Source organism: Hyperoodon ampullatus, assembly GCF_949752795.1.
Source record: "Hyperoodon ampullatus genome assembly, chromosome: 8".
In the NCBI taxonomy this organism is placed as follows: Eukaryota; Metazoa; Chordata; class Mammalia; order Artiodactyla; family Ziphiidae; genus Hyperoodon; species Hyperoodon ampullatus.
The window spans coordinates 49,223,875-49,250,218 of record NC_136921.1 but is presented as its reverse complement, the minus strand read 5'-3'; the positions used below and the strand labels follow the sequence as shown (position 1 = coordinate 49,250,218).

General features: G+C 36.9%; 1 protein-coding gene across 1 annotated transcript in view; it reads left to right on the top strand.

The window, feature by feature from the left end:
* The window catches only part of FSIP2 (fibrous sheath interacting protein 2), a gene marked incomplete at its 5' end in the record, with an annotated part of 128,443 nt that overhangs the window by 68,737 nt on the left and 33,362 nt on the right, over positions 1–26,344 (top strand). Inside the window, 2 exons of the mRNA XM_079710693.1 lie at positions 14,798–14,834; positions 16,427–25,445. Of these exons, the coding sequence (XP_079566819.1) occupies positions 14,798–14,834; positions 16,427–25,445 (9,056 nt within the window). The remainder of the gene's footprint in view (positions 1–14,797; positions 14,835–16,426; positions 25,446–26,344) is intronic.

Genomic DNA, 26,344 nt, shown 5'->3' with positions numbered 1-26,344 from the left:
CTGTCAGAATACAAACAAAACACAGCTAACAATACTTTCTGGTCTGACTCTGCCCATCATACACATTCACATTCTTCTCATTCTGATTTAACTCCAGATTTTGTAAGACTTTACTGTGGAATCATTACATGTATTCTACCATCCACCCTATCTCTCCCTCCCTTTCGTCTATTGATTAGTTCTGTTTTTTCTAATGTTAATACAAAAGACAGAAACATTTGTAAAATAGACATGGAAATTCAAGACCAAGAGAAGGAAGACAAAGCAAGTATGATAGTAGTGGGTATAAACAGTTTCAATAATGATGCATTACACTTAGATAATGAATATATTTATATTATTGGGATGGAAGATGTAGGAAGTAACAGAGTGAAGAAGACAGTAAGTCTGCTTGCTACTTTCAATCTGTGGTCAGAAATTTATAGTTTACTTATTGGGCAATATTCTGATGTTTTGGAAGGGGAATGGTATGGTCAAATTAGCATACATGATGGATAACTCCAACAGAAATATATAAGAAAAATTGATGGCAAGAAACTAGGAACCAGTTCTAGAAGTCCATTAGTGGCCTGCACAAAGGCTTCATTTTGTGTTAGAGTGAGTAGGCCCAAATCCAAACGATTTTAAATGGGAATTTATTTATGTTCAAAGCATAATGCTAGATATTGGGTAAATACCACAAGGAAGAAACCTATGCCACTGTGATTGTGAGCTGTTCTTTTTCAAAGATACCCTGTTGGTGAGAAAGAGGATGGAAATAGGACAAGTTAAAACACCACAAAGCTCACTGTTCTTACCTAGATCATCTATTTTTCTTGAGTAAACACTCTGTGGAATGCTGAAAGCCTTTGGTTAATTTTCAGAGTTCTGAAAACTGAAAAAAATTGACTATGAAAACCATTTACTACAAAATAATGAAAAAAATGTGTTAGTTTACCTATGGCTTTTAAGAAGGAGTAAATTTTCAGAGCTCTTTACTCTGCCATTTTCACTGATGTCAACCTTTATCTGGTTATCACAGTTGTTTTTTAGTGGTCTTCTTTGAAGTTTTCTCAGTTATTTGATTATTTTTATTCTTAGGTCTTTTCTCTTTGTTTGGATATTTCTGCATGCCTTTGAGACAGAAAGTCTGTTGGAGTCAGGTACAGATATCAGTTAATACAATGGACTCCTTGAGTTCCATTTGGTGCCCACAGTATAATGTGAAGAGAATAGAAAAATGAATCTGGGAGAGTTAGGTTGCAGAATATCAAAAAGAAAAAAAAAACAAAAAAACTGTGCTTAGGTTAACCTAAAAAAACAGATCCTGAAAAAATAAAGGAGACCAAAAGATAAAAACATGTCACTGACATTACCTTTCAGGCTCCAGGTTCCATATTGCAAAAAGTACTAGTCTGAGTATGGACTGTTGCTACAAAGCCCATGCCTGAGCTAAAACCAGGGAGGTTTTCATTTTCTGCCAAGATATAGGATATAATTCTCTGTCTTGCTGTTTCTCATAACTGAATTTTAGACTTTGGGAAATTTTTAATTTTATTTGTTTATTTAAAAGAATTTTTTATATTGGAGTATATTGGATTTACAGTGTTAGTTTCAGGTGTACAGCAAAGTGATTCAGTTATACATATACATATATCTATTTTTTTTCAGATTTTTTTTTCCCATTAGGTTATTATAGAATATTGAGTATAGAGTTCCCTGTCCTATACAGTAGGTCCTGTTAATTATCTATTTTATATATAGTAGTTTGTATATGTTAATCCCAAACTCTGAATTTATCCCTCCCGCCCATTTCCCCTTTGGTAACCAGAAGTTTGTTTTCAAAGTCTGTGAGTCTGTTTCTGTTCTGTAAATAAGTTCATTTTTATCACTTTTTAGACTCCACATACAAGTGATATCATATGATATTTGTCTTTGTCTGACTTACTTCATTTGGTATGATAATCTCTAGGTTGATTCATGTTTGGCATTATTTCATTCTTTCTTGTGGCCGAGTAATATCCCATTGTATATATGTACCACATCTTCTTTATCCATTCCTCTGTCAGTGGACATTTAGGTTGCTTCTATGTCTTGGCTACTGTAAATAGTGCTGCAATGAATATTGGGGTGCATGTATCTTTTTGAAGTATGGTTTTCTCTGGATACATGTCCAGGAGTGGGATTGCTAAATCATATGGTAGTTGTATTTTTAGTTCTTTAAGGAACCTCCATTGTTCTCCATAGTGGTTGTACCAGTTTATATTCCCACCAACAGTGTAGGAGGGTTCCCTTTTTTCTACACCCTCTCCAGCATTTATTGTTTGTAGACATTGTTCTTTGGCTACGCTGCAGCTTGTGGGATTCTAGTTCCCCAACCAGGGATCGAACCCATGCACACTGCAGTGGAACCGCAAACTCCTAACCACTGGAAAGCCAGGGAATTCCTTGTTTGTAGACTTTTTGATGATGGCCATTCTGACCAGTATTGGTGATACTGGATGGTAGTTTTGATTTGCATTTCTCTAATAATTAGCAAAAATGCTGAACATCTTTTCATGTGCCTCTTGGCCATCTGTATGTCTTCTTTGGAGAAATGTCTGTTTAGATCTTCTGCCCATTTTTTCATTGGGTTATTTGATTTTTTAATATTGAGCTGCATGAGCTGTTCATATATTTTGGAGATTAATCCTTTGTCCGTTGATTCATTTGCAAATAATTTATCCCATTCTGAGGGTTCTCTTTTCGTCTTGTTTATAGTTTCCTTTGCTTTGCAAAAGCTTTTAAGATGCATTAGCTCCCATTTGTTTGTTTTTATTTCCATTACTCTAGGAGGTGAGTCAAAAAAGATCTTGCTGTGATTTATCAAAGAGTGTTCTTTCTATGTTTTACTCTAAGAGTTTTATAATGTCCCATGTTACATTTAGGTCTTTACTCCATTTTGAGTTTATTTTTGTGAACGTTGTTAGGGAGTTTTCTAATTTTATTCTTTTACATGTAGCTGTCCAGTTTTACCAGCACCACTTATTGAAGAGACTTTCTTTTCCATGTATATCCTTGCCTCCTTTGTCATAGATTAGGTGACCATAGATAATGGGTTTATATGTGGGCTTTCTATCCTGTTCCATTGATCTATATTTCTGTTTTTGTGCCAGTACCATTCTGTCTTGATTACTGTAGTTTTGTAGTATTGTCTGAAGTCAGGGAGTCTGATTCCTTCAGCTCCGTTTTTTTCCCTCAAGACTGCTTTGGCTATTTGGGGTCCTTTGTGTCTCCACACAAATTTTAAGATTTCTTGTTCTAGTTCTGTGAAAAATGCCACTGGTAGTTTGATAGGGATTGCATTGAATCTGTAGATTGCTTTTTGTAGTATAGTCATTTTCACAATATTCTTCTAATCCAAGAACACGGTATATCGCTCACCATCTGTGTCATCTTTGATTTCTTTCCTCAGTGTCTTATAGTTTTCTGAATACAGGTCTTTTACCTCCTTAGTTTATTCCTAGGTATTTTATTATTTTTGTTGCAATGGTGAATGGGATTGCTTCCTTAATTTATTTTTCCAATATTTTGTTGTTAGTGTATAGGAATGCAAGAGATTTCTGTGCATTTATTTTGTAGTCTGAAACGTTACCAAATTCATTGATTAGCTCTAGTAGTTTTCTGGTGGCATCTTTAGGATTATCTATGTATAGTATCATGTCATCTGCAAACAGTGACAGTTTTACTACTTCTTGTCAAATTTGTATTCCTTTTATTTCTTTTTCTTTGCTGATTGTCATGGCTAGGACTTCCAAAACTATGTTGAATAATAGCAGCGAGAGTGGACATCCTTGTCTTGTTCCTGACCTTAGAGGGAATGCTGTCAGCTTTTCACCATTGAGAATGATGTTTTCTGTGGGTTTGTCATATATGACCTTTATTATGTTGAGGTAGGTTCCCTCTATGCCCACTTTATGGAGATTTTTTATCATAAATGGGTGTTGAATTTTTCAAAAGCTTTTTCTGCATCTATTGAGATGATCATATGGTTTTTATTCTTCAATTTTTAATGTGGCGTATTACATTGTTTTGCATGTATTGAAGAATCCTTGCATCCCTGGGATAAATCCAACTTCATCATGATGTATGATCCTTTTAATGTGTTGTTGGATTCTGTTTGCTAGTATTTTGTTGAATATTTTTGCATCTATATTCATCAGTGACATTGGTCTGTAATTTTCTTTTTTTGTGATATCTTTGTCTGCTTTTCACATCAAGGTGATGGTGGCCTTGTAGAATGAGTTTGGGAATTTTCTTTCCTCTGCAGTTTTCTGGAAGAGTTTGAGAAGGATTGGTTTTAGCGCTTCTCTAAATGTTTGATAGAATTGGCCTGTGAAGCCGTCTGGTCCTGGGCTTTTGTTTGTTGGAAGATTTTTAATCACAGTTTCAATTTCATGACTTGTGATTGGTCTGTTCATATTTTCTATTTCTTCCTGGTTCAGGCTTGGAAGGTTATACCTTTCTAAGAGTTTGTCCATTTCTTCCAGGTTGTGCATTTTATCAGCATAGAGTTGCTTGTAGTAGTCTCTTATGATGCTTTGTATTTCTGCAATGTCTGTTTTAACTTGTCCTTTTTCATTTCTAATTTTATTGATTTGAGTCCTCTCCCTCTTTTACTTGATGAGTTTGGCTAAAGGTTCACCAATTTTATCTTCTCAAAGGACCAACTTTTAGTTTTATTGATCTTGCTACTGTTTTCTTTTTTTCTATTTCATTTATTTCTGCTCTGATCTTTATGAATTTTTTCCTTCTACGAACTTTGGGTTTTCTTTGTTCTTTTTTCTCTAGTTCCAGTAGGTGTAAGGTTAGATTGTTTATTTGAGACTTTTCTTGTTTCTTGAGATAGGATTGTATTGCTATAAACTTCCTTCTTAGAACTGCTTTTGCTGCATTCCATAGGTTTTGGATCATCATGTTTTCATTGTCATTTTCTCTAGGTATTTTTTGATTTCCTCTTTGATTTCTTCAGTGATCTCTTGGTTATTTAGTAATGTATTGTTTAGCCTCCATGTGTTTATGTTTTTTACATTTTTTCCCCATAAAATTTCTAATCTCATAGTGTTGTGGTTGGAAAAGGTGCTTGATATGGTTTCAATTTTCTTAAATTTACTGAGGCTTGATTTGTGACCCAAAATGTGATCTATCCTGGAGAATGTTCCATGTGCACTTGAGCAGAAAGTGTAATCTGCTGTTTTTGGATGGAATGTCCTATAAATATCAATTCAATCTATCTGGTCTAGTGTGTCATTTAAAGCTTGTGTATCCTTATTAATTCTGTGTCTGGATGATCTGTCCATTGGTGTAAGTGTGGTGTCAAAGTCCCTCACTATTATTGTGTTACTTTCGATTTCCTCTTTTATAGCTGTTAGCATTTGCCTTATGTATTGAGGTGCTCCTATGTTGGGTGCATATATATTTATAATTGTTTTATCTTCTTGGATTGATCCCTTGATCATTATGTAGTGTCCTTCCTTGTCTCTTGTAACAGACTTTATTTTAAAGTCTATTTTACCTGAAACAAGTATTGCTACTCCAGCTTTCTTTTGATTTACATTTGCATGGAATATCTTTTTCCATCCCCTTATTTTCAGTTTCTATGTGTCCCTAGGTCTGAAGTGGGTCTCTTGTAAACAGCATATATATGGGTCTTGTTTTTGTATCCATTCAGTGAGCCTGTGTCTTTTGGTTGGAGCATTTAATCCATTCACTTTTAAGGTAGTTATTGATATGTATGTTCCTATTACCATTTTCTTAATTGTTTTGGGTTTGTTTTTTTAGGTACTTTTCTTCTCTTATGTTTCCCACTTAGAGAAGTTCCTTCAGCATTTGTTTGGTGCTGGTTTGGTGCTGCTGAATTTTCTTAGCTTTTGCTTGTCTGTAAAGCTTTTGATTTCTCTCTTGAATCTGAATGAGATCCTTGCCGGGCAGAGTAATCTTGGTTTAGGTTCTTCCCTTTCATCACTTTAAATATATCATGCCTTGCCCTTCTGGCTTGTATAGTTTCTGCTGAGAAATCAGCTGTTAACCTTATGGGAATTCCCTTGTATTTTGTTTGTCATTTTTCCCTTGTTGTTTTTAATAATTTTTCTTTGTCTTTAATTTTTGTCAGTTTGATCAATATGTTTCTTGATGTGTTTCTCCTTGGGTTTATCATGCCTGGTACTCTCTGCACTTCCTGGACTTGGGTGGCTATTTTCTTTCCCATGTTAGGGAAATTTTCAACTTTAATCTCTTCAAATGTTTTCTCGGGTCCTTTCTCTCTCTCTCTTCTCCTTCTGGGACCCCTATAATGTGAATGTTGTTGCATTTAATGTTGTCCCAGAGGTCTCCTAGGCTGTCTTCATTTCTTTTCATTATTTTTCCTTTATTCTGTTTTGTGGCAGTGAATTACACCATTCTGTCTTCCAGGTCACTTAACCGTTCTTCTGCCTCAGTTATTTTGCTATTGATTCCTTCTAGTGTATTTTTCATTTCAATTATTGTATTGCTCATCTCTGTTTGTTCTTTAATTCTTCTAGGTGTTTGTTCTTTCATTCTTCTAGGTCTTCATTAAACATTTCTTGCATCTTCTGGATCTTTGCCTCCATTCTTTTTCTGAGGTACTGGATCATCTTCACTATCGTTATTCTGAATTCTTTTTCTGGAAGGTTGCCTATCTCCACTTCATTTAGTTGTTTTTCTGGGGTTTTATCTTTTTCCTTCATCTAGTACATAGTCCTCTGCCTTTTCATCTTGTCTATCTTTCTGTGAGTGTGGTTTTTGTTCCCCAGGCTGCAGGATTGTAGTTCTTCTTGCTTCTGCTATCTGCCCTCTGGTGGATGAGGCTATCTAAGAGGCTTGTGCAAGCTTCATGATGGGAGGGACTGGTGGTGGGTAGAGCTGGGTGTTGCTCTGTTGGGCAGAGCTCCGTAAAACTTTAATCCTTTTGTCTGCTGATGGGTGGGGCTGGCTTCCCTCCCTGTTGGTTGTTTGGCCTGAGGTGACCCAGCTCTGGAGTCTACCTGGCTCTTTGGTGGGGCTCATGGCAGACTCTGGGAGGGCTCACACCAAGGAGTACTTCCCAAAACTGCTGCCAGTGTCCTTGTCCCTGTGGTGAGCCACAGCCACCCCCCCACCTCTACAGGAGACTCTCCAACACTAGCAGGTAGGTCTGGTTCAGTCTTCTATGGGGTCACTGCTCCTTGCCCTGGGTCCTGATGCACACACTACTTTGTGTGTGCCCTCCAAGAGTGGAGTCTCTGTTTCCCCAAGTCCTGTCAAAGTCCTGCAATCAAATCCCACTAGCCTTCAATGTCTGATTCTCTGGGAATTCCTCCTCCTGTTGCCAGACCCCCAGGTTGGGAAGCCTGCTATGGGGCTCAGAACCTTCACACCAGTTGGTGGACTTCTGTGGTTTAAGTGTTCTCCAGTTTGTGAGTCACCCACCCAGCGGCTATGGGATTTGATTTTATTGTGATTGCGCCACTCCTACCATCTCATTGCAGCTTCTCCTTTGTCTTTGGATGTGGGGTATCTTTTTAAGTGAGTTCTAGTGTCTTCTTGTTGATGATTGTTCAGCAGTTAGTTGTGATTCCGGTGCTCTCGCAAGAGGGAGTTGAGAGCATGTCCTTCCACTCTGCCATCTTGAACCAATCTCCAATATCTGTCTCTAGGTATTTTTTGATTTCCTCTTTGATTTCTTCAGTGATCCCTTTGTCCTTTAGTCACATATTTTTAGCATCTACTTGCTTGTGGTTTTTATAATTTTTTTTTCTTATAGTCAATTTCTAATCTCATAGAGTTATAGTTGGAAAAGATGCTTGATATGGTTTCAATTTTCTTAAATTTATCAAGGCTCACTTTGTGGCCCCACATATTGTCTATCCTGGATAATGTTCCATATGCACTTAAGAAGAATGTGTATCCTGCTGCTTTTGGATGGAATGTCCTATAAATATCAATTAAGTCTATATGGTTTAATGTGTCATTTAAAGCCTATGTTTCCTTATTGATTTTCTCTCTGGATGAACTGTCCATTGATGAAAGTGGAGTGTGAAAGTCCCTCACTGTTATTGTGTTACTTATGATTTCTTTTTTCTGAATTTGGCTATTGCTTTAGTTCTGATTTTAAACGTCTGAACACTGCCCAGCTAAGAAATTCCACTTCTAAGAATTTATTATAAGAAAATAATGAGAGATGTGCAGAAATGCATATATAAAGGTGTTCATCAAAACATTTGTGTTAATAAAGATTAGGCAAAAGCATAAATGCCCAATAATAAAGAATTCATTAAATACTTTGATATAGTCATTTTATGGAAAGTGCTTTGGTTATTAAATATGGCTGTATTTTTATCTCTGTCTATATGCCTGTATTTTCTAATTTTTATCTACCACAAATATTTTGTAGTTATATAACTTAGTTGAAAAATTTTTAAATCTGCCCAGCTCAATGCTTTGTCCAAAATTATGTTCCTTGCTTGTTTTTCTTATGCTTTTTTTTCCAATTTGACTTTACAGTTGAATAGCCAAAGTTCAGTATATGTAGACTCTAAGTTTTAATTTTTCAACTTTAGCCTTTACATCTTCTGTTTTTAGTAGTTTAGCTTAACTTCAACACCTGACACTGAGCTGCTATATAGAACAGCACACAAGCCAATGGAAAGCTGTCATTTTCATTTTGAACACTGTCTGTCTCCTGCAAGCTCATATCTGAGGCCTGTACATTCTAATTATCAAGAAGGACAAGCACAACCATAAACTCAAATATCTAGGAAACATTTGAAGATGTAATCAGTTGAAACATTCCTTTTTTCATCTAGACCTGACTGCATCTTAACTCAGATTAGGAATTTTGGCATGGTTTTGCCAGGTTGCAGCCTGTTGGCCTAAAAGCCAGAATGAATAGTATCTTTAGTATTTATAGCTCAAAAGTTGTCTCTTTGAAAGGAAGACAAAGAGGTGCCTGATTACATCATAGCTATGTGTGCCTGTGTGTGTGTGTGTGCATGTGTGTCTGAGAGAGGAGGGATGGGGGAGGAGACAGAATGGAGGAGAGGGAGAGGAGAGAGTGAGAAAGTGAGTGGGATTGTGTAAAGGGTTTCTGTTATCTTTGGCACTAGGTTAATTTGCCCTTTTAAAGTTCTTATAGACTCCAATCGTTCTTCCTAGTAGATGTTCTACTTTTAATTAATTGATTAGTTGTTCAATGTCTAACTCTCTTTCTAGAAGGTAAAGAGACATGAGGGCAGGAACCATGTCTCCACCCACTCCCCTCTCTCTTTCCCTAGTTCCTACCACGGTGCTTTTTGTATATGTAGTGAGGATTTAATAAATATTAGTTGAATAAATGCATGCAAGGGTCTTAAAAAACCATATTTAAATATATATATATATATATATATATATATATATTTTTTTTTTTTTTTTTTTTACCTTATCTAACAGCTTCTGTGGCTGCTGTAGCTTCCCCCCCACACACACCCAGCTGCTTCTTAAAGCCATTTTTATAGCAGGAGCGGACCATTTCCTCAAACTGAAGGAGGTGCTTGTTGGCTACTTCTGCAGCGGGAGGGTTGGCCCACCCTCCATCCGTTGTGAGCTTCAAAAGGTGGGACCTACTCTTCAGCCCTGTTTTACGGCAGTTAGGATCGGTGTTTGCACCTCCCTTCCTAGCTGCCCCTATGCTCTAGATAGTTCTGTGACAAAAACCAAGCATGTGTTTCACAGTCTGCAGTAACACAGGGCTGTAGCCTTTTTAGGATGTCTCATTTGGATGCCAGTGTGACTGTGGGAACTCCAGCTCTCTCATAGACAAAGTACACATCCATCTTTAATTTGTGCTACATGCTAGGCTTTGCCTCATGAAAGCTTGGTGAAGGCAGGCATTTTTGTCTGTGTTGTTCACTGGTCTGTCTTCATCCTTAAGGACAGGGCTTGAATGCTCACTCTGGGCACTCAGTAACTGTTTGTGGAATGAGTGAATGAATGATGAAATATCCTCATAGCTGGTGAATGTCATCTTGTGTTTGATGTGGCATTTTGGCTGTAGTTCACTCAGTTAAGAACTTGAAATGTGTACTGTTTATGAAGAGGGCAATCTTTTTCTCACCCCCCTACCCTTATTTTCTGTCTGGCTGATCTGCCTATTGGTTTCAGTGGGAAACCAAAGTCCCCCACTATTATTGTGTTACTGTCAATTTCCCCTATTACAGCTCTTAGCATTTGCCTTGTGTATTGAGGTGCTCCTATGTTGGGTGCATAAATATTTGATTGTTACATCTTCTTGGATTGAACCCCTTGATCATTATGTAGTGTCCTTCCTTATCTCTTGTAACAGTCTTTATTTTAAAGTCTATTTTTTCTGATATATGAGTATTGCTCCTCCAGCTTTCTTTGATTTCCAATTGCATGGAATGTCTTTTTCCATCCCGTCACTTTCAGTCTGTATGTGTCCCTAGGTCTGAAGTGGGTCTCTTGTAGACAGCATAGATATTGGTCTTGTTTTTTTTTTATTATTTCAGCCAGGCTATATCTTTTGGTTGGAGCATTTAACCCATTTACATTCAAGGTAATTATCAACACGTATGGTCCTATTACCATTTTCTTTATTGTTTCGGGTTTGTTTCTGTAGGTCTTTTTCTTCTCTTGTGTTTCCCGCCTAGAGAAGTTCCTTTAGCATTTGTTGTAAAGCTGTTTTGGTGGTGCTGAATTTTCTTGTCTTTTGCTTGTCTGTAAAGTTTTTGATTTCTCTGTTGAATCTGAATGAGATCCTTCTTGGGTAGAGTAATCTTGGTTGTATGTTTTTCCCTTTCATCACTTTAAGTATTTCCTGCCACTCCCTTCTGGCTGGCAGAGTTTCTGCTGGAAAATCAGCTGATAACTTTATGGGGATTCCCTTGTATGTTATTTGTTGCTTTTCCCTTGCTGCTTTTGTTTTTTCTTTGAATTTAATTTTTGTTAGTTTGATTAATATGTCTTGGTGTGTATCCCCTTGGGTTTATTCTGTATGGGACTCTCTGTGCTTCCTGGACTTGGGTGCCTATTTCCCATGCTAGGGAAGTTTTCGACTATAATCTCTTCAAATATTTTCTCAGACCCTTTCTCTTTCTTCTTCTTCTGGAACCCCTATAATTCAAATGTTGGTGCATTAAATGTTGTCCTAGAGGTTTCTGAGACTGTCCTCATTTCTTCTTATTCTTTTTTCTTTATTCTGCTCCTCAGCAGTGATTTCCACCATTCTATCTTCTAGCTCACTTATTTGTTCTTCTGTTATTGATTTCTTCTAGTGTACTTTTCACTTCAGTTATTATGTTGTTCATCACTGTTTGTTTGTTCTTTAGTTCTTCTATGTCCTTGTTAAACATTTTTTGTATTTTCTCAATCCGTACCTCCATTCTATTTCTGAGATTTTGGATCATCTTTACTGTCATTACTCTGAAATATTTTTCAGGTAGCTTGCCTATTTCCTCTTCATTTATTTGGTCTTGTAGTTTTTTACCTTGCTCCTTCATCAGTAACATATTTTTTTGTCATCTCATTTTTTTTGATGGGTGGGGCTATGTTCTTCTCTTACTGGTTGTTTGGCCTGAGGCATCCAGCACTGGAGTTTGCAGGCACTTGGGTAGAGCTGGGTCTTGGTGCCAAGATGAGGACCTCCCGGAGAGCTCACAGCAATTAATATTCCTTGGGGTCTGAGGTTCTCTGTTAGTCCAGTGTTTTGGACTCAGTGCTCCCACCACAGGAGCTAAGGTCTGACCCCTGGCCTGGGAAACCAAGATCCTGTGAGCTGCGTGGCACAGCCAAAAAAAAAAAAAAAATTGGCAACAAACAAACAAAGAACAACAAAGAATAAAAAATAAAATTAGAATAAAAAATACATTAGAAAAATTAAAAATATAAATGAAACAACAACAAGGCAAAACCAAACCACAACAGCAACCAAAAATAAAAAAGGGCCAGAAAAGACCTCGGTGGGGGCTCAGGGATTAGGCGAGGGGGACAGGGCATAGGCTCAGGACTGGCATGCCGGAAAAGGCCTTGGGGGATTGGGGGACAGGGCCTAGACTCAGCGCAGCCAGGGGGCGAAGGTTTAGGCTTGGGACCCCAGGGCGCTGAGCCAATGGGGAAAACGCTGGCCGTGTTCCTTTCTGATCCCCCCAAACTCTCTCCCCATCCCTGCTGATCCCCTTTCCATGTGTGGGCCCCTCTGAGCATGGGAACTGCCCCCATACCCCAGTCTCTCAGGGGCATGAGTCCTGTCTTGCCTCTACTTCCTATTTTCTTAATTTTGGGGGGTTGGTTTATGTAGGTTTTTTTCTTCCCTTCCTTTTCTCTTCTCTTGTGATTTGATGACTATCTTTAGTGTTGGATTCCTTTTTCTTTTTTGTCTATCTATTGTAGATACAGTTACCATGAAGTTTTGATAAAGAAGTCTATACATATGCAAGGTTGTTTTAAATTGCTGGTCTCAATTTCAAATGCATTTCCAATATATCATGCATTTATACTCTCCTCTCAATTGATGGTTTTGATATCATATTTGTGTGTGGATGATTTCCTACTTTTATTGTATGTTTGCCTTTACTGGTGAACTTTTCCATTTGTACTTTTCTTGTTTTTAGTTGTGGCCTTTTCTTTTCCTCCTAGAGAAGCTCCTTGAGCATTTGTCATAAAGCTGTTTTGGTGGTGCTGAATTCTCTTAACTTTTGCTTGTCTGTAAAGCTTTTGATTTCTCTGTCAAATCTGAATGAAAGCCTTGCTGGTTTGAGTATTCTTGGTTGTACATTTTTCCCTTTCTTCACTTTACATATATCATACCACTCCTTTATGGCCTGACTTTCTGTGTTTGTAGTCTCCATTCTGCATGCTGCAGGATTGTAGTTCTTGCTTCTGGTGTCTGCCCCCTGGTGGGCGAGGTCAGTTCAGGGGCTCATGCAGGCTTCTTGGCAGGAGGGACTGGTACCTGCCCACTTTGGGTGGAACTGGGTCATGTCCCTCTGGTGGACAGGCCTGTGTCAAGGGGCTCAGGAGCACTTTAGCCAGCCTGTCTGTTGATGGGTAGGACTGTATTCCCATCCTGTTGGTTTTATGGCCTGAGGCATCCCAGCACTTGAACCTGCAGGCTAATGGGTGGGGCCAGGTCTCAGTGCCAAAGTGGTGACCTTTGGGAGAGCTCATGCTGAGGAATTTTCCCAGTGGCCTCTGCCACCAGCATTCTTGCCCCCGAGTGGGCCACAGCTGACCCCCAGGAGACACTCCAAGACCCGCAGATAGGTCTGGCCCAGGTTCCTACAGAGTCACTGCTTTGCCCTGGGTCCCTGTGCACATGAAACCTTGTGTGCACCCTCCAAGAGTGAAGTCTCTGTTTCCCCCAGTCCAATGGAGCTCCTGCACTCAAGCCCCGCTAGCCTTCAAACCAAATGCTCTGGGGGCTCCTCCTCCTGATGCCAAACCCCAGGCTGGGGAACCTGATGTGTGACTCAGAACTCTCAGTCCTGTGGGAGAACCTCTGTGATATAATTAGTTTCCAGTTTGTGGGTTGCCAACCTGGGGGGTATGGGATTTGATTATATTATGAAAGCACCCCTTCTACCATCTTTCTGTGGCTTCTTCTTTGCCTTTAGATGTAGAATATCTCTTTTGATAGGTTCCAGTCTTTTCTGTCAATGGTTGTTCAGCCATTAGTTGTGTTTTTGGTGTTTTCATGAGAGAAGGTGAGCTCAAATCCTTCTACTCGGCCATCTTGCCAACCTTCTGAAGGAACCCATTTAACTGTATACATGTTCTTCTGAGATCTTGGGAGAACACAGTTGATGAGTAAGCTATCACTGATTTCAGTCCAAGCTTGTTTCCTCTGTGCATGGTCTTCTTCACAGGTCAGTGATGCTCACTGCTATTGGAGCAGGATCCCAGCTCTCATCACTGCACAACACAAACTCAGTGTCTAATTTTATAATGTAAAGTACAGGCCTAGAAAAAGTAAAAATGGTATATCAATTTTCTCTTAAGAAAGCAGGAAGAAGATAAGCAGAGGGCCTATGTTGAAATTTATGAAAATAAATATCTGAAATATACAAAAATAAATCAGAACTAAAGTCTTAGATCTTGTTTTATTAAATATGTTATTCTATATTTTTCATTGAGTTAATTTTTACAATTCAGAAAACTATGTTGTTTATTTCATTAGTATCATGATAAAAAATCTAATTAGAACACATGATAGAATATTGTCATACATAGAAAAGGGCTACATCTAAATTGGTATTTAATATGGCTAGAAATTTATGATTTTAACCCATAGTTATTAAATAGTCACCACTTAATTCCTTACTACTGTTTGAGGAGAGTGTGGGTAGGACTATGGGATTTGAAAGGGTAAATTAAGGATTATCCAGACGCTCTGGTCAGATTGTCTTGCTAACTCATGCTGCCTTTTAGCAAACAGAAAGGACTAGCTCACTGTCTCCCCCCAGGTCTGTGTCCTTCCCCAGAGAACCTCAAAGCAGGAATGGTTAACATGGGTCAGAATCGGAATTTTCAAATAGACATATTTTTTTATGCAGCAGCCACAATTCTACTCCTCTGAGTAATAAATCATGTGGGCCAAAATCAAAGAAGGAAGAGAAATAAGTGGTGGGGGTGGACAATTAAAAAGTTTACTCTTTTGAACTTCTTTTAAAAATCTCTTAGATATAAAGAGAAGAAACTGATTCACTGATTAGAAGTTTTGGAAAAAGCTATATAAATTCTTGACCCTAAGTAATAATTAAATCATCAACCTTTCTTGACTTTACAGACAACAGAATCTCCTACAAAACTGCTTGAAAGAAAAAGTATGTATCATAAAACCCATTGATAAAGCAGCATATTAACAATACTCTTGTGTGTGTCATAATAGGAAAAAAACTGTGAATCAAACTGAGTAATTATTTATTGATATTAGTGTCCCTCTTTGCCCTTTCTTTCTTCTTTAATACATTTACTTTAAGTTAATTCTTAGGTTTTACAGTAGTCTAAAGTTCTCATCAAAATATAATTTTGGCTCTTCAGGAAGATGTCTCATGGGGATGAGCAGGAAGTCAGGGAAGGGTCATTAAGGGACCTAGCCATCAAATAATCATAAAACCAGTCTGTCATGGGAAGCCATTAACAAAATCACTTCACAGACTTGGCTGATGAGTTGGGATGCCTGGGTTTGTCTCTAGCCAGTTTGGTGGGAAGCACCCCAGTCACATAAAAAGGACCTGGTCACCTATGAGCTGAGACTTGAATAAGAGGGTGTTTTTATAAGGCCTAATTCTGGATCCAGTCAGACCAGTTAGGAAAGAGAGAGAGGTTTGAAAACAACATATATTCTGACATACTTTTTTCACATGGACTCAATTCATAGAACATGTAGCAAAATGAAAACTTTGATTCAAAGTTTTGGCTCATTCAATGCAGCCAAAAATAAATAAAATAAATAAATTTAAAAAAATATTTCTTTTCAGTATATAATTTGAGGTATATAGAAACAGATAGATAGATTTTGTTTCTACTGTTGGTCCAGTTTAAATGTAGGACAGCACCACTGACCACTAAGGAAACTGTCATTCAAATCTGGTCCCTGAGTTCTTATTTCCAGCTCAAAATGAGGGATTCTTCAACACCTATTCTTGCTCAGCCCTCCTGACTCTTTGAGACTCAGTTCTAGATTGCCCTTGTCTTCAATCTAGATTCATTTGTTCCCTCAGTGCATCACCTTTTCTCAGCCTTCTTAAGACAGTTTCCACTGATACTTTCTTGTTGGATACAAAGCCATTCAATCTCTGTAAAGCATGAACTTTTTTGTTGCCTATCAAATTATTCTTAGCAATTAGCTGTAGTCATTTCCATATATACACATCACAGGCTCACCCCTGCAGCAGGGAAGGGGAGGAGAGATGGCTTCTTTTCCATCCTTACATCTTAGCTAGACAGATGCCTCTGAAGGCACCCAAATGTTTTGACTGCATCTGTTTGAGAAATGCTTTGTTAGAAATAATCTGGTTCATTTTAAAGTACTTTTGCTGGGTTGTAGACACCATGTTTCTTCTTGCCAAAATACTTGCCTGTAATGTGCCTGGATAGCAAGTTAGTGATTTTTTTTTTTTTTACCAGAAATTCATTTATCCTGGCAATAAATGTTGTGTGGGGGGGAACTTCTGAGGGAATGGGGGTCAAATGGAAACTTATACAAAAAGTATTTTACTGTAGCACAGAATAAACCAACTTGAAATTAATTTGAAATTCTAAATAGATTTTCTTTCACTGTGTTCTTTTTATAACGATGATGGTATCAAGCTATGCATTGTTTCACATAAAAAATTAAATGTTATCCTCTGTCCCAGAATAGAGTAAGTTGTTAACATGATGTTCTTTTCATTCCTGCTTGCCTCTTTTCCAGGTAACTTCTGGGGAACTGAATAGCATAATTCAGAATATAATGACCTGGGTTGTGGCTACAGTGACCAGTATATTATACCCAGCCATCACAAAGTATGAAGAAAGGTTGAAAAATAATGCATACCCAGTGTGTGATGACTCCATCCTCTCTTCAGATAGTTTGAGTTTTTGTAGCACATGCAGTGAAGAATTTACATATGGAAGCTACACATCTGCAACAACTAAAACATTGCAGGGAGAGCCCTGTGCATTTGCAGTTGACATATCAGTAAGGCGACCAACCACACCTTTAAAACCACCATCTGCCCATGTGGAAAGAACAGTTGTGGGAAAAACATATCACATTAAAGAACAATCTATAACATCTGAACTCAAATATAATAAAACAAGCATGATATATACATACCCTAAGTTCAGAAGTTGTAAATCTGATAGTCACCTTCTAGCATCATTTGAAACGGACACAAAAAAATTAAAGGATGCTACCACTGAAACAGATGGCACAAAAAAATCAAAGGATGCTACCACTGAAACAGATGGCTTAGAGAGTCCATTGTTTTCTGATCAAAAAACAAAAGCCATGAATGAAATGAAGAGTTTAAAGAATGTTTTTGTTAACTTTAAGTGTCACTTAAAAGGGGAAACTAAATTGATTTTGGAAAGCATTTTTCAAGAAATAATGTCTGATTTAACACAGGCCATTCCTTCTATCTCTTCTGTTACTGCTGAAGTTTTTGTTGACCAAAGTAAGCCTGAAAAAGGAGACTTGGTTTCTAATGCTGATATCTGCTCAGTAGCTTCAGAGATCGTGGAAAATATGCTTGAGAAGCTACAGTCTGCAGTTGAGAAAAAATGTATCCAGATATTTTCACAAGAAGATTTGTCAGTCAACATTAAACCAAGCTTAACACCCAGTGGAGAATCTCTCACTCCATCATATGGAAAACCTTTAATAGATTCACTGCCTCATACTGTGGAACCCATGTGTGATATTGCAGAGAATATGGTGCATGCCATTTTAGAAAAGCTGATGACTCTTGCATCTTGCAAGCAATATGAATTTCCTCATCTGGAAGATGCAGCTAAACTTTCCTATCAGCAACATGTGGCAGACCCAACATATATGCGCCTTATAAAAGCCAACAAAAAGAAATGTAGTGCTGAACTTGATGCAGCTAATTTAATTGTTAAAGAAGAAATACAAAATTTAATGTCAAATATTTTTTCCCAGTCCTCTTTGGTTGGCTATATAGAGGAAGCAATCAGCACTATACTAGGACATGTACAAACCGAACTTAACAATGAGAGACTTATTCTATCTGATGAAACAGTAGTATTCCTTAAGCTGCTCGATGATATCTTTACTCAGTTACATCAGGAACCAGTACAAGCAGATAATCAAAAATGTAGACATTCTAGACTGAGAAGTCCTTCTGACAATGAAGTAAAGTGCGGACTCATTGGCACTAGATTATCTAATGGTCCTGGGTGTGGAAGACCATTTCCACCTATTAATGTTTCTGGCATGGTCCTTTATTCTGAAGATGATAATGAAGAAATAGACAAAACTGTGGAAAATGTGCTTGATTCATCTTTTAAAGATGAAAAAGCAAAATCACAAGAACAGATTCCTGAGCATTGGTTTACAAAAGGAAACACTTGTCCTGAATACAAAAGAAATAGCAAACAACCTACAAAGCCTGCTTCTTCAAGACGGAAAATTGCATTTCATGATCGGAGGTTAAAGACTGAGCTACCATTTTTTAAGAATAAAATTTTAAAGGAAAATTCCTGTTTAAATAAAGACACTTTGTTTTTCAGCCAAGGTCAAAAGCATCAAATACAAAAGGCTTCAGAAAACATAGTTAAAAGTATTTTAAAGGAAATGCTCAAGGACGTATCTTCTATTCCTCCTGGCCATTTAGACAGTAAAACTGGCAAAGAAGCTTCAGTTCTTGTTTCAGAAAAACCTCAAGTACTGTCACATCAAGAATGGATGGACCAGATGTTTTCTGTGTCAGAAATTAGTGCAGTGGCTCAAGAAATAACAGATGCTATATTAAATACACTTCATAAGGCAAGCTGCATTCCCAATACCACCAAAAGTTCCATTTCATCATCAGTTCATCAAACTTCTCTAGAGAGTCCTGACACTCTCCACATGGTCAAAGAAGCACCAAATCAAAAGCCATTAAAAATATTGTTCGAGAGTGAAAAGAAAATGAAATATTTATCTTCACTCGATGTAGATCCTGCAAAGCCTTCCCTGTTAAAATCTGAAGAAAGTGAACCTAAGCCTATAGATGACATTACTGATAAGATCATTAATGCAGTTTTTAAAAGGCTGAAGTTATTTATTTGTCCAAAATTGCAAATGGGCTTCAAACCTTCACTTGCAGAGCAATCTTCATTACAATCTCAACTTTGTACTTATACAACTAAAGTGGTAAACATTGTTTTGCATGCTATCCAGAATGAACTGGAACTCAATATGAAAAACTTAAATCTTAGGGAAACAGACCATACCAAATCCCTTACAGGTAAAGGATTTTTTACTGACACTGATAAATTAGAATCTCTTGTCTCAAATCTCAGTGATGACATTATGGCATCTCCATTATTAACTTGCATTTCTGAAATATTATCAAGTGGACATTCAGATCAAAGCAATATTTCACTCCCTTCAGATAATCCAAAGCCTATGACATCATGCAAATCTGATAATGTTGATAAAGGGAACATTTTGCCAAGTGGACAGGATAAAAAAACTTTTTACAAATTTTTAGCTACTCCATGTGCTCTCCATAGTGTCATTAGTGAAAAAGATCTCAAAGAGAATTCCAGATTGCAAGTGTTAGATAATATTGGGGAAACACTCTATGAAATGTTATGCAAGCTCATAGGAATCCACCCTTACTGTCAGCCATCTTGTAGTAAGCTAAGCAGAGAGAAGACAAATGAGAATCAGCAAACAGCCACTGAAATGCAGTCTAATGTTCAGCTCATTTCCACAACAATTTTTGAATATATCCTTGCAAAATTATGTAGTGTTGACATGGATAGTAGTTCTGTAAGTTCAGGATTTAAAGCTGTCTCAGAGTCTCTTGATATTGACAGCCTATCGTTTACTTCAGTTATTGAGGAAATGGCCAAGTGCACTGACATAATCTCCAGCATAGTTTCCAGGATGGTTCAGAAGGGTAATAAAGAGATGACTAAAAGCAAGGAAAAATCTATTGCTCCTAAGTCTTCCAAAACAGGGAGCACAAAAGAAATTCATTCTAACAAACTGAAAGCTGTGGCTTCAGATATTCTTAATATGGTTTTTGCTAAACTAGAAGGGTTTGCCAATGGAAATTTAGAAACTCTGGAGGCGTCTATCAATGATGGAAATAAACAAAGCAGTAAGATGGACTTGGAGTATGAAAGTCCCAGTGTTTTCACGGACACACATGAAGAACTATTGCAGTCTGCTTTATACACGCATGCAAAGAAGGTATCAAGTGCTATTTTGAAAGCTATTCAAACAGAATTAAATATGAACTCATTAGATTTGAGGACAAGTATGGAAACACCACCACCTGACAAACAAATGCTTGAGAATATAGTCAGTTTAATTTTAGATGCAGTATCCTCAGATATGCTTAATGAAACTGAAACTGAAGAGAGAGGCATTCAAGCTTATAGATACAGGCCAACCTATGGAAATTTTCTTCCTGGTGGAGTTGAATCAGATTCATTTCTAGAAGATGCTGCAAATACAGAAAGAGAATTCATTGGAGAGAGAAGATCACTTAGAGAAGAAACTAAATCAGATTCTCTTCAACAATGTGTTCTAGAAAGAACCTTAAACAAAATTGAAGTGAAACTCAAAGAACCACAGAAATCTCCAATTGTTCCCATTATAAGAAATATTTTGAATGAAATTTTTCAAAGTGCTTTGGTCAGTCAATTAAATGTGCTTTCTCTCTCCCATTCCTATTTAAGTGGCATCCCTCACAATGTTGAAGAGACAGTTGCTCAAACATCTGTTCAATTTATAGATAAAATGATAATGTCTGAAGCAGATGTAACCATAGTGGCAGATGATGTTGTTAGAACTGTGTTTGATAAACTTTATTCAGCTGCTATGACAGGGAGAAATGCAAGCGAAAACAGGTATAAGACCATCACCTTTTCAACAAATGTTTCTTTTCATGAACACACCAGTGGAGGAGGAAAGTCCTCCATCACTGTGCCAAACAAGAATCCATATACTCTTCATTCCAGATTCAATGTTGACACACAGGCTAAAGTAAACATAGTTGAAGATATTGTACAGGCAATATTAACAAGTTTAGAAACTTTTGCTACTTCCAAAGTACAATCTCTCTTTTGTCCCCAAATCAACTTCACAGTTCCAATGGCTTTACCTATTCAGCAGGATAAGAGTACATTAAGCAAAGCGTTATCAGCCAAAGATTTGTATTCTGATGATCAATTTTCCTGTTGCTCAGTGGATCATATTATGTCCGAAAAGACCAATTCATTATGTCAAGTCTCTTTGAATAAATTAAATACATATGCAATAGAAGTGGCCAGAAAAATTTTACAAGGAATCAAACATGAATTAGATAAAGAAAGGGAAAATTCTTTCTTAACTCATAACATTGTGGTTTCTGAAAGTATTGCAAGTCAGATTGTTAACACAGTGTTAGATATTGTATCATCTAAAGGAAAATGTGACAAAAACAATTCTGACAAAGAGATTAATTCAGATCAGCAAGAAGGTATAATTGAAAAGCTGTTTATTAAGGGTGAGTATCAAAAAGTACTTCAGTTTCAAATACAAGATACCATTGAAAGTATCTTATGTGATATTTATGAAAAAATACTGTATCAGAATAATCTCACATTTGCCACACCTGCTTTGAAATATAGCATAGCTGGCAAAAATTCCAGAGCAAATTCTGAAATGTTCATTGAGGGTGCAAATAAGATTCCTCCAAATTTTTCAGTTCCTAAGTCAGATGTCATTTTGATATCCAATGATATAGTAGATAGTGTTCTTCATAATCTCAGTTCTGCTCTCATACTTAGCATAAATTCAAAGGATCCTACTTCTACAAGATTGCCCCTGACCTTTTGTGATATGTTTCCAAAAGCAGAGTGTCAACAGCCTCTTCTTATGGAGTCAAAAAGTGAAAGAAAAACAGGGCATTTTCCATCTTCAAAAAATCTGAAATCAGCTTATGCTAATGATACTCATATAACTATAGTAGAGAAAGAAGACCCCACAAAATCTGTTCCTGACCCATGTGAGGAAAGTGCTGACTTCATTACTAAAACTATTTTCAATCGGTTAGAATCATTCGCCACAGAAAGAATGGATTTGTTAATTACTCTTGATTTCCAGCCTAAAGAAAAGTCATGTCTGAGCCCAGAACTGGAAAACTGTAGACGAGATGACAGCATCTTTCGTGAATCAAGCCAGGTGGAATCAAATGTGAATATTCTGAAAATATCAAATGAAACTGTTCTCAGTGAAGAGCTCACAGATTTCACTTTTGCCAGTTACAGAGAAAAACTTGGATCTACAATTCATCTATCACATGCTAGTCTTAAGGAATATGCTGACATAATTGCCAGTGCCATTTTGAAGCTGATTAAAAATGACTTAGACCTCAAAATCCAAAAGATGCATCCATATCCAAACAACATTTCATTCCAAGAAATCACCACTGTGAGTGAAATTGTCAACAGTATCTTAAAGATATTATATAATAAAAGATCTGTAAAGGAAATCAGTTTTTACTCAAAAGACAATCCTAACTTATTTTCACAACTAACTGCATCAAATGAAATATCACTGGGACAAAGAGCTCAGGAAACACAAACCAAACTGTCTCTGTTTTCAAAGTATCCATTAGAACAAAACCAAATGGCATCGGAAAGGGAAAGCCAGAGAATTGTTCTAGAAGAAATATTTACGAAAAATGAAGAATCAAAACAAAAAGAAAGAACTGCATTATTCAGTGAAGTGGAAGAAATTTTAAGTAAAGTGTATCAAAGAATAATGGAAATCATAGGCCATTTGCCTTCATTTAATGAAATCCCCCACTTTATGTCTAGCTCTAAAATTAAAACATTAGACATAACACAAAAAAACTTCTTTCAATCCCATATTAACAGTGTAGCAAGTGACATAATTGAAAGCGTTTTGGGGGGAATGTACTCTGTAGTTGTGACATCGTTATATGAAAATAATAAAGTACAAGCAACTGACAAAAATATTTTACCAAAGAAATCATCATGCATCAGAGAAGCTACAAAAGCAGGAATAGGAAGTAATCTCACTAACTATATGCTACCACAGGTTTATCCTTATGCAGGCAGTCAAAATGTCTCTCTATTGGAAAAAACTTTTTTACAATGTTCACCATTAAAAGTGGGGAAGGATTTAGTCCAAATGGTTCTCAATAAGATCACAAATTTTGTCTCACTTTATCTAGAAGAGGCCCTGTCCCATAAAGGTTGTTCTGTTGAGTTGCAACCTCTAAGGCTATACAGTTCTAAACTGAGCCCTAAGGGCAACCCTAAGCCAGGTTTTAAAACAAGTTTAAAAGCAAGATCAAAAGTTACTCCTTTGCCTAAATTTAGAGCAAAACCACACCTAGGACCTAGTTATACTAAGGCCAAAAGCAAGACTAAATTAGGTCCTGGAGAGAAGACTCCAAAAGACATCTGGTCCAAGACTGCCATTGGGCTGCCACACATCCTACCAACGGGAGATGCCAAAAACTTACTGGAAGTGAAGTTGCCTACTTCAGAACTAAAAATGTATGCCAAGGATATAATAAGTAATATCCTGAAAACAACTGTTAAAGAATTTGAAAAGGTGACACAAATTAGAGCAATGGTAAGTGATAAAGCTTTACCATCCGACCAAATCATGGCAGCAAATAAAATAGTTAGTACGGTTTTGCAAGGATTATATGCTACAAATAACCAAAATTTGGCTAATCCTATCATATTCTATCATCTGGATGATCCGAAACTTTCACAGGGGAATAAAGGTGCAGAGTCTCTTGCCAAACCACAAGCACGTTTTTACTTGGAAAATGTTTCTTCACAGTTAGAACAGATTTTTCCTAAAGAAGGTATATTTAAAAAAATGTTTGACAAATGGCAAGCAGAATCAAATGACATGGAAAATGAAAAATGTAAGCTCTTGATGATAGCTGAAAATGGTTTAACTGAAATTTCAATAAAAGCAAAAGAATTAGAATATTCTTTTTCACTTTTAAATTTGCCACATCTTGAGGATTGTGAAAACAGGTTTCATAGTTGTTTTAAGGGAGCTTCTACGAGAGCTGAAGACACCAAAGCACAAATTAATATGTTTGGAAGGGAAATTGTTGAAATGCTATTTGAAAAATTACAGCTGTGCCTTTTATCCCAAATGCCCACTCCACGTGGTAAAGAAACTCCAGCAAGTAGGAAAGAACACATTACTACTAAAAGTAAATATGGTTTTCCAACCAAGGACAGCCTCAGCAATGAACCAATATATAACACTAAAACCGAAGACCAAAGTCCTTTGGGCTCTAGCAACCAAATTGTTCGAGAAATTGTAGAAAGGGGTTTAAACCTGTTAGAGTCATTTGTAGACTTACAGTTTAAATATATCTCTAAATATGAGTTTTCTGAAGTAGCGAAAATGCCTGTAGAAAACCTTTTTCCTGTCCAACAGAGACTATTAAGCAAAAAGATGTTGCCAAAATTACAACCACTAAAAAGGTTTTCTGATGAATCCAAGTCAAGTACTGTCATTTCCAAGGAAAATGTACAGAATACCCTTCTACAGGTTCATTCATTCCATTCAGAGTTACTTACATATGCCATTAATATTGTCAGCGACATGCTTGGTATAATTAAGAGCAATATGGACAAAGAAATTAGCCAAGCAGAACCATCTTCAATTAGCATATTGAAAGAAAATATTGCAGCAAGTGAGGTCATTGGTACACTGATGGACCAGTGTACTCATTTCAATGAGTCTCTGATCAAAAACCTTCCAAAGGAAAGTTTGTTCCAAGGAGTAGAAAATACCTACATTGTTAATCAGGTTGAATTAGCAACTAATACGAAAATGCCCATGTCAAAGTTAAAGGAAGTAAGATTCGGGAATCATCCTCCACAAAGCAGTGTACCAGGTTTAGGGTTTTATTCAGAGGAAGATAAGAAAAAAAGGTATAAGTCTTCATCAAATTTACCCTTATATTCCAGAGCCTCTGTAGAAGACACAATTAGAAGCTCAGAGCCAATGGAAAGGCCTGATTCAGAAAACATACCATCATGCTCTAGAAACAAAGTACAAGACTTTAGCCCAAAGGAATCTGACTTGGGCTATTTTGATCAAGCTATGAAAGGAAATAGCTCCCTCCCTGAAGGGAGTGTCTTACAAAAACCGTTAAAGAAAGCAAATGAATCCACAGAAACAGCATTACAGCAAGTCATGTCATTCATGGAAATGAGAAAAGGTGAAAATCCAAGAGTGTTTCATTATGAGATCTCCAAACCAGTTGTTGAGCCAAACCAAATTCAGACAACTGTCCCTCCACTCAAAATTTGTTTAGCCGCAGAAAATATTGTCAGTACTGTGCTGTCAAGCTACGGCTTTCCAAGTCAACCACACATTAATGAGAGCACAGAAACAATGAAACCATTTTTCATATCAAAGCAAAACCCTTTGTCTGTAATATATGGTCAAAAGAATGAGGAGAAAAGTTTGCTTAGAATGTGGGATAAAAGAAGCAGTTGTATACCTGAAGAAGAAAATAAAAAACCTGAAGCCAGCAGGGGAGATTTTTCTTTAATGCAAAAACGGGAAAATAAGAGTTACCTGAAGATAAAGACTCTGAAGGAAGTTGAAGTCATTGCTTTTGCTGATCATGAACTGGGTCCAAATGAAATTCATTTGGTAGCAAGACATGTCACCACATCTGTGGTCAGATATTTCAAGAACTTTGAAACTAGAGGTAAGCAAGGGTGGGCATAATTTAGAAAAAAATAGATATATTTAAAAGTGGGCATAATTTAGAAAAAATATATTTAAAAGATATCCAGTCCAAGAAGCTTCATTTACTGTTTTTCTGAAAACAGCCTTAGAAGGAGGGTATTTAATTACTTCTTAATATAGCAGGATACTAAAAAAAAAAAAAAAAAGTAAACATTCATATGGTTTGAATCCGAAAAGGTCTGTCTCTCAATTTTCCATAGCTGCAGATGAGAGAAAATGTGACTTTATTAAAGCAGGGGATTTTGGTTGAACATGAGGTACGGTTCCAAAGATCTTTTAAAGTTCTCATGCATGACTTCTTTATAATCATACCAAATGTACAGGTAACTGAAGGTTGTGATTCAACTTTAATGTGTACAGTTGAAGTCGTTGCTATTATTAGTTACAGTGTATAAGAACAGTAGTGTTAAACATCTTATTTTGCTTGTATTCCAGTGTTATTAAATTCCTTTTAAGTATAACACTCTAAACATATATTTAACAATATTTTTTCATTCCCTTTTTAAAAATGCTTATCTGTATATGCTAGAGGTTGAACCATACGTGATAGCTACTTTCACATGTGAAAACCTATTATTGGAAAGTTCATAAAATTCAATCTAATAATCTATTATAGCCTTGAACTGGATCAGTAATTCTAGTTGCCAATAATTAGTTGCTACGTTACCAGTCCAGATACATCACTTGCCCATCATTCAAACTGCAGAACACAAACTCTCAGTCCTACATACCTGCACAATGAGGCCATTTCCTATACTTAAAACTGGTATGATTTCAAGGTGGACAGTTGTGTGTCTGCAATTGCAAGCTTATAAGTAGAATTTCTTTAAGCATAGCCTAATTGAACTTAGAGAATAA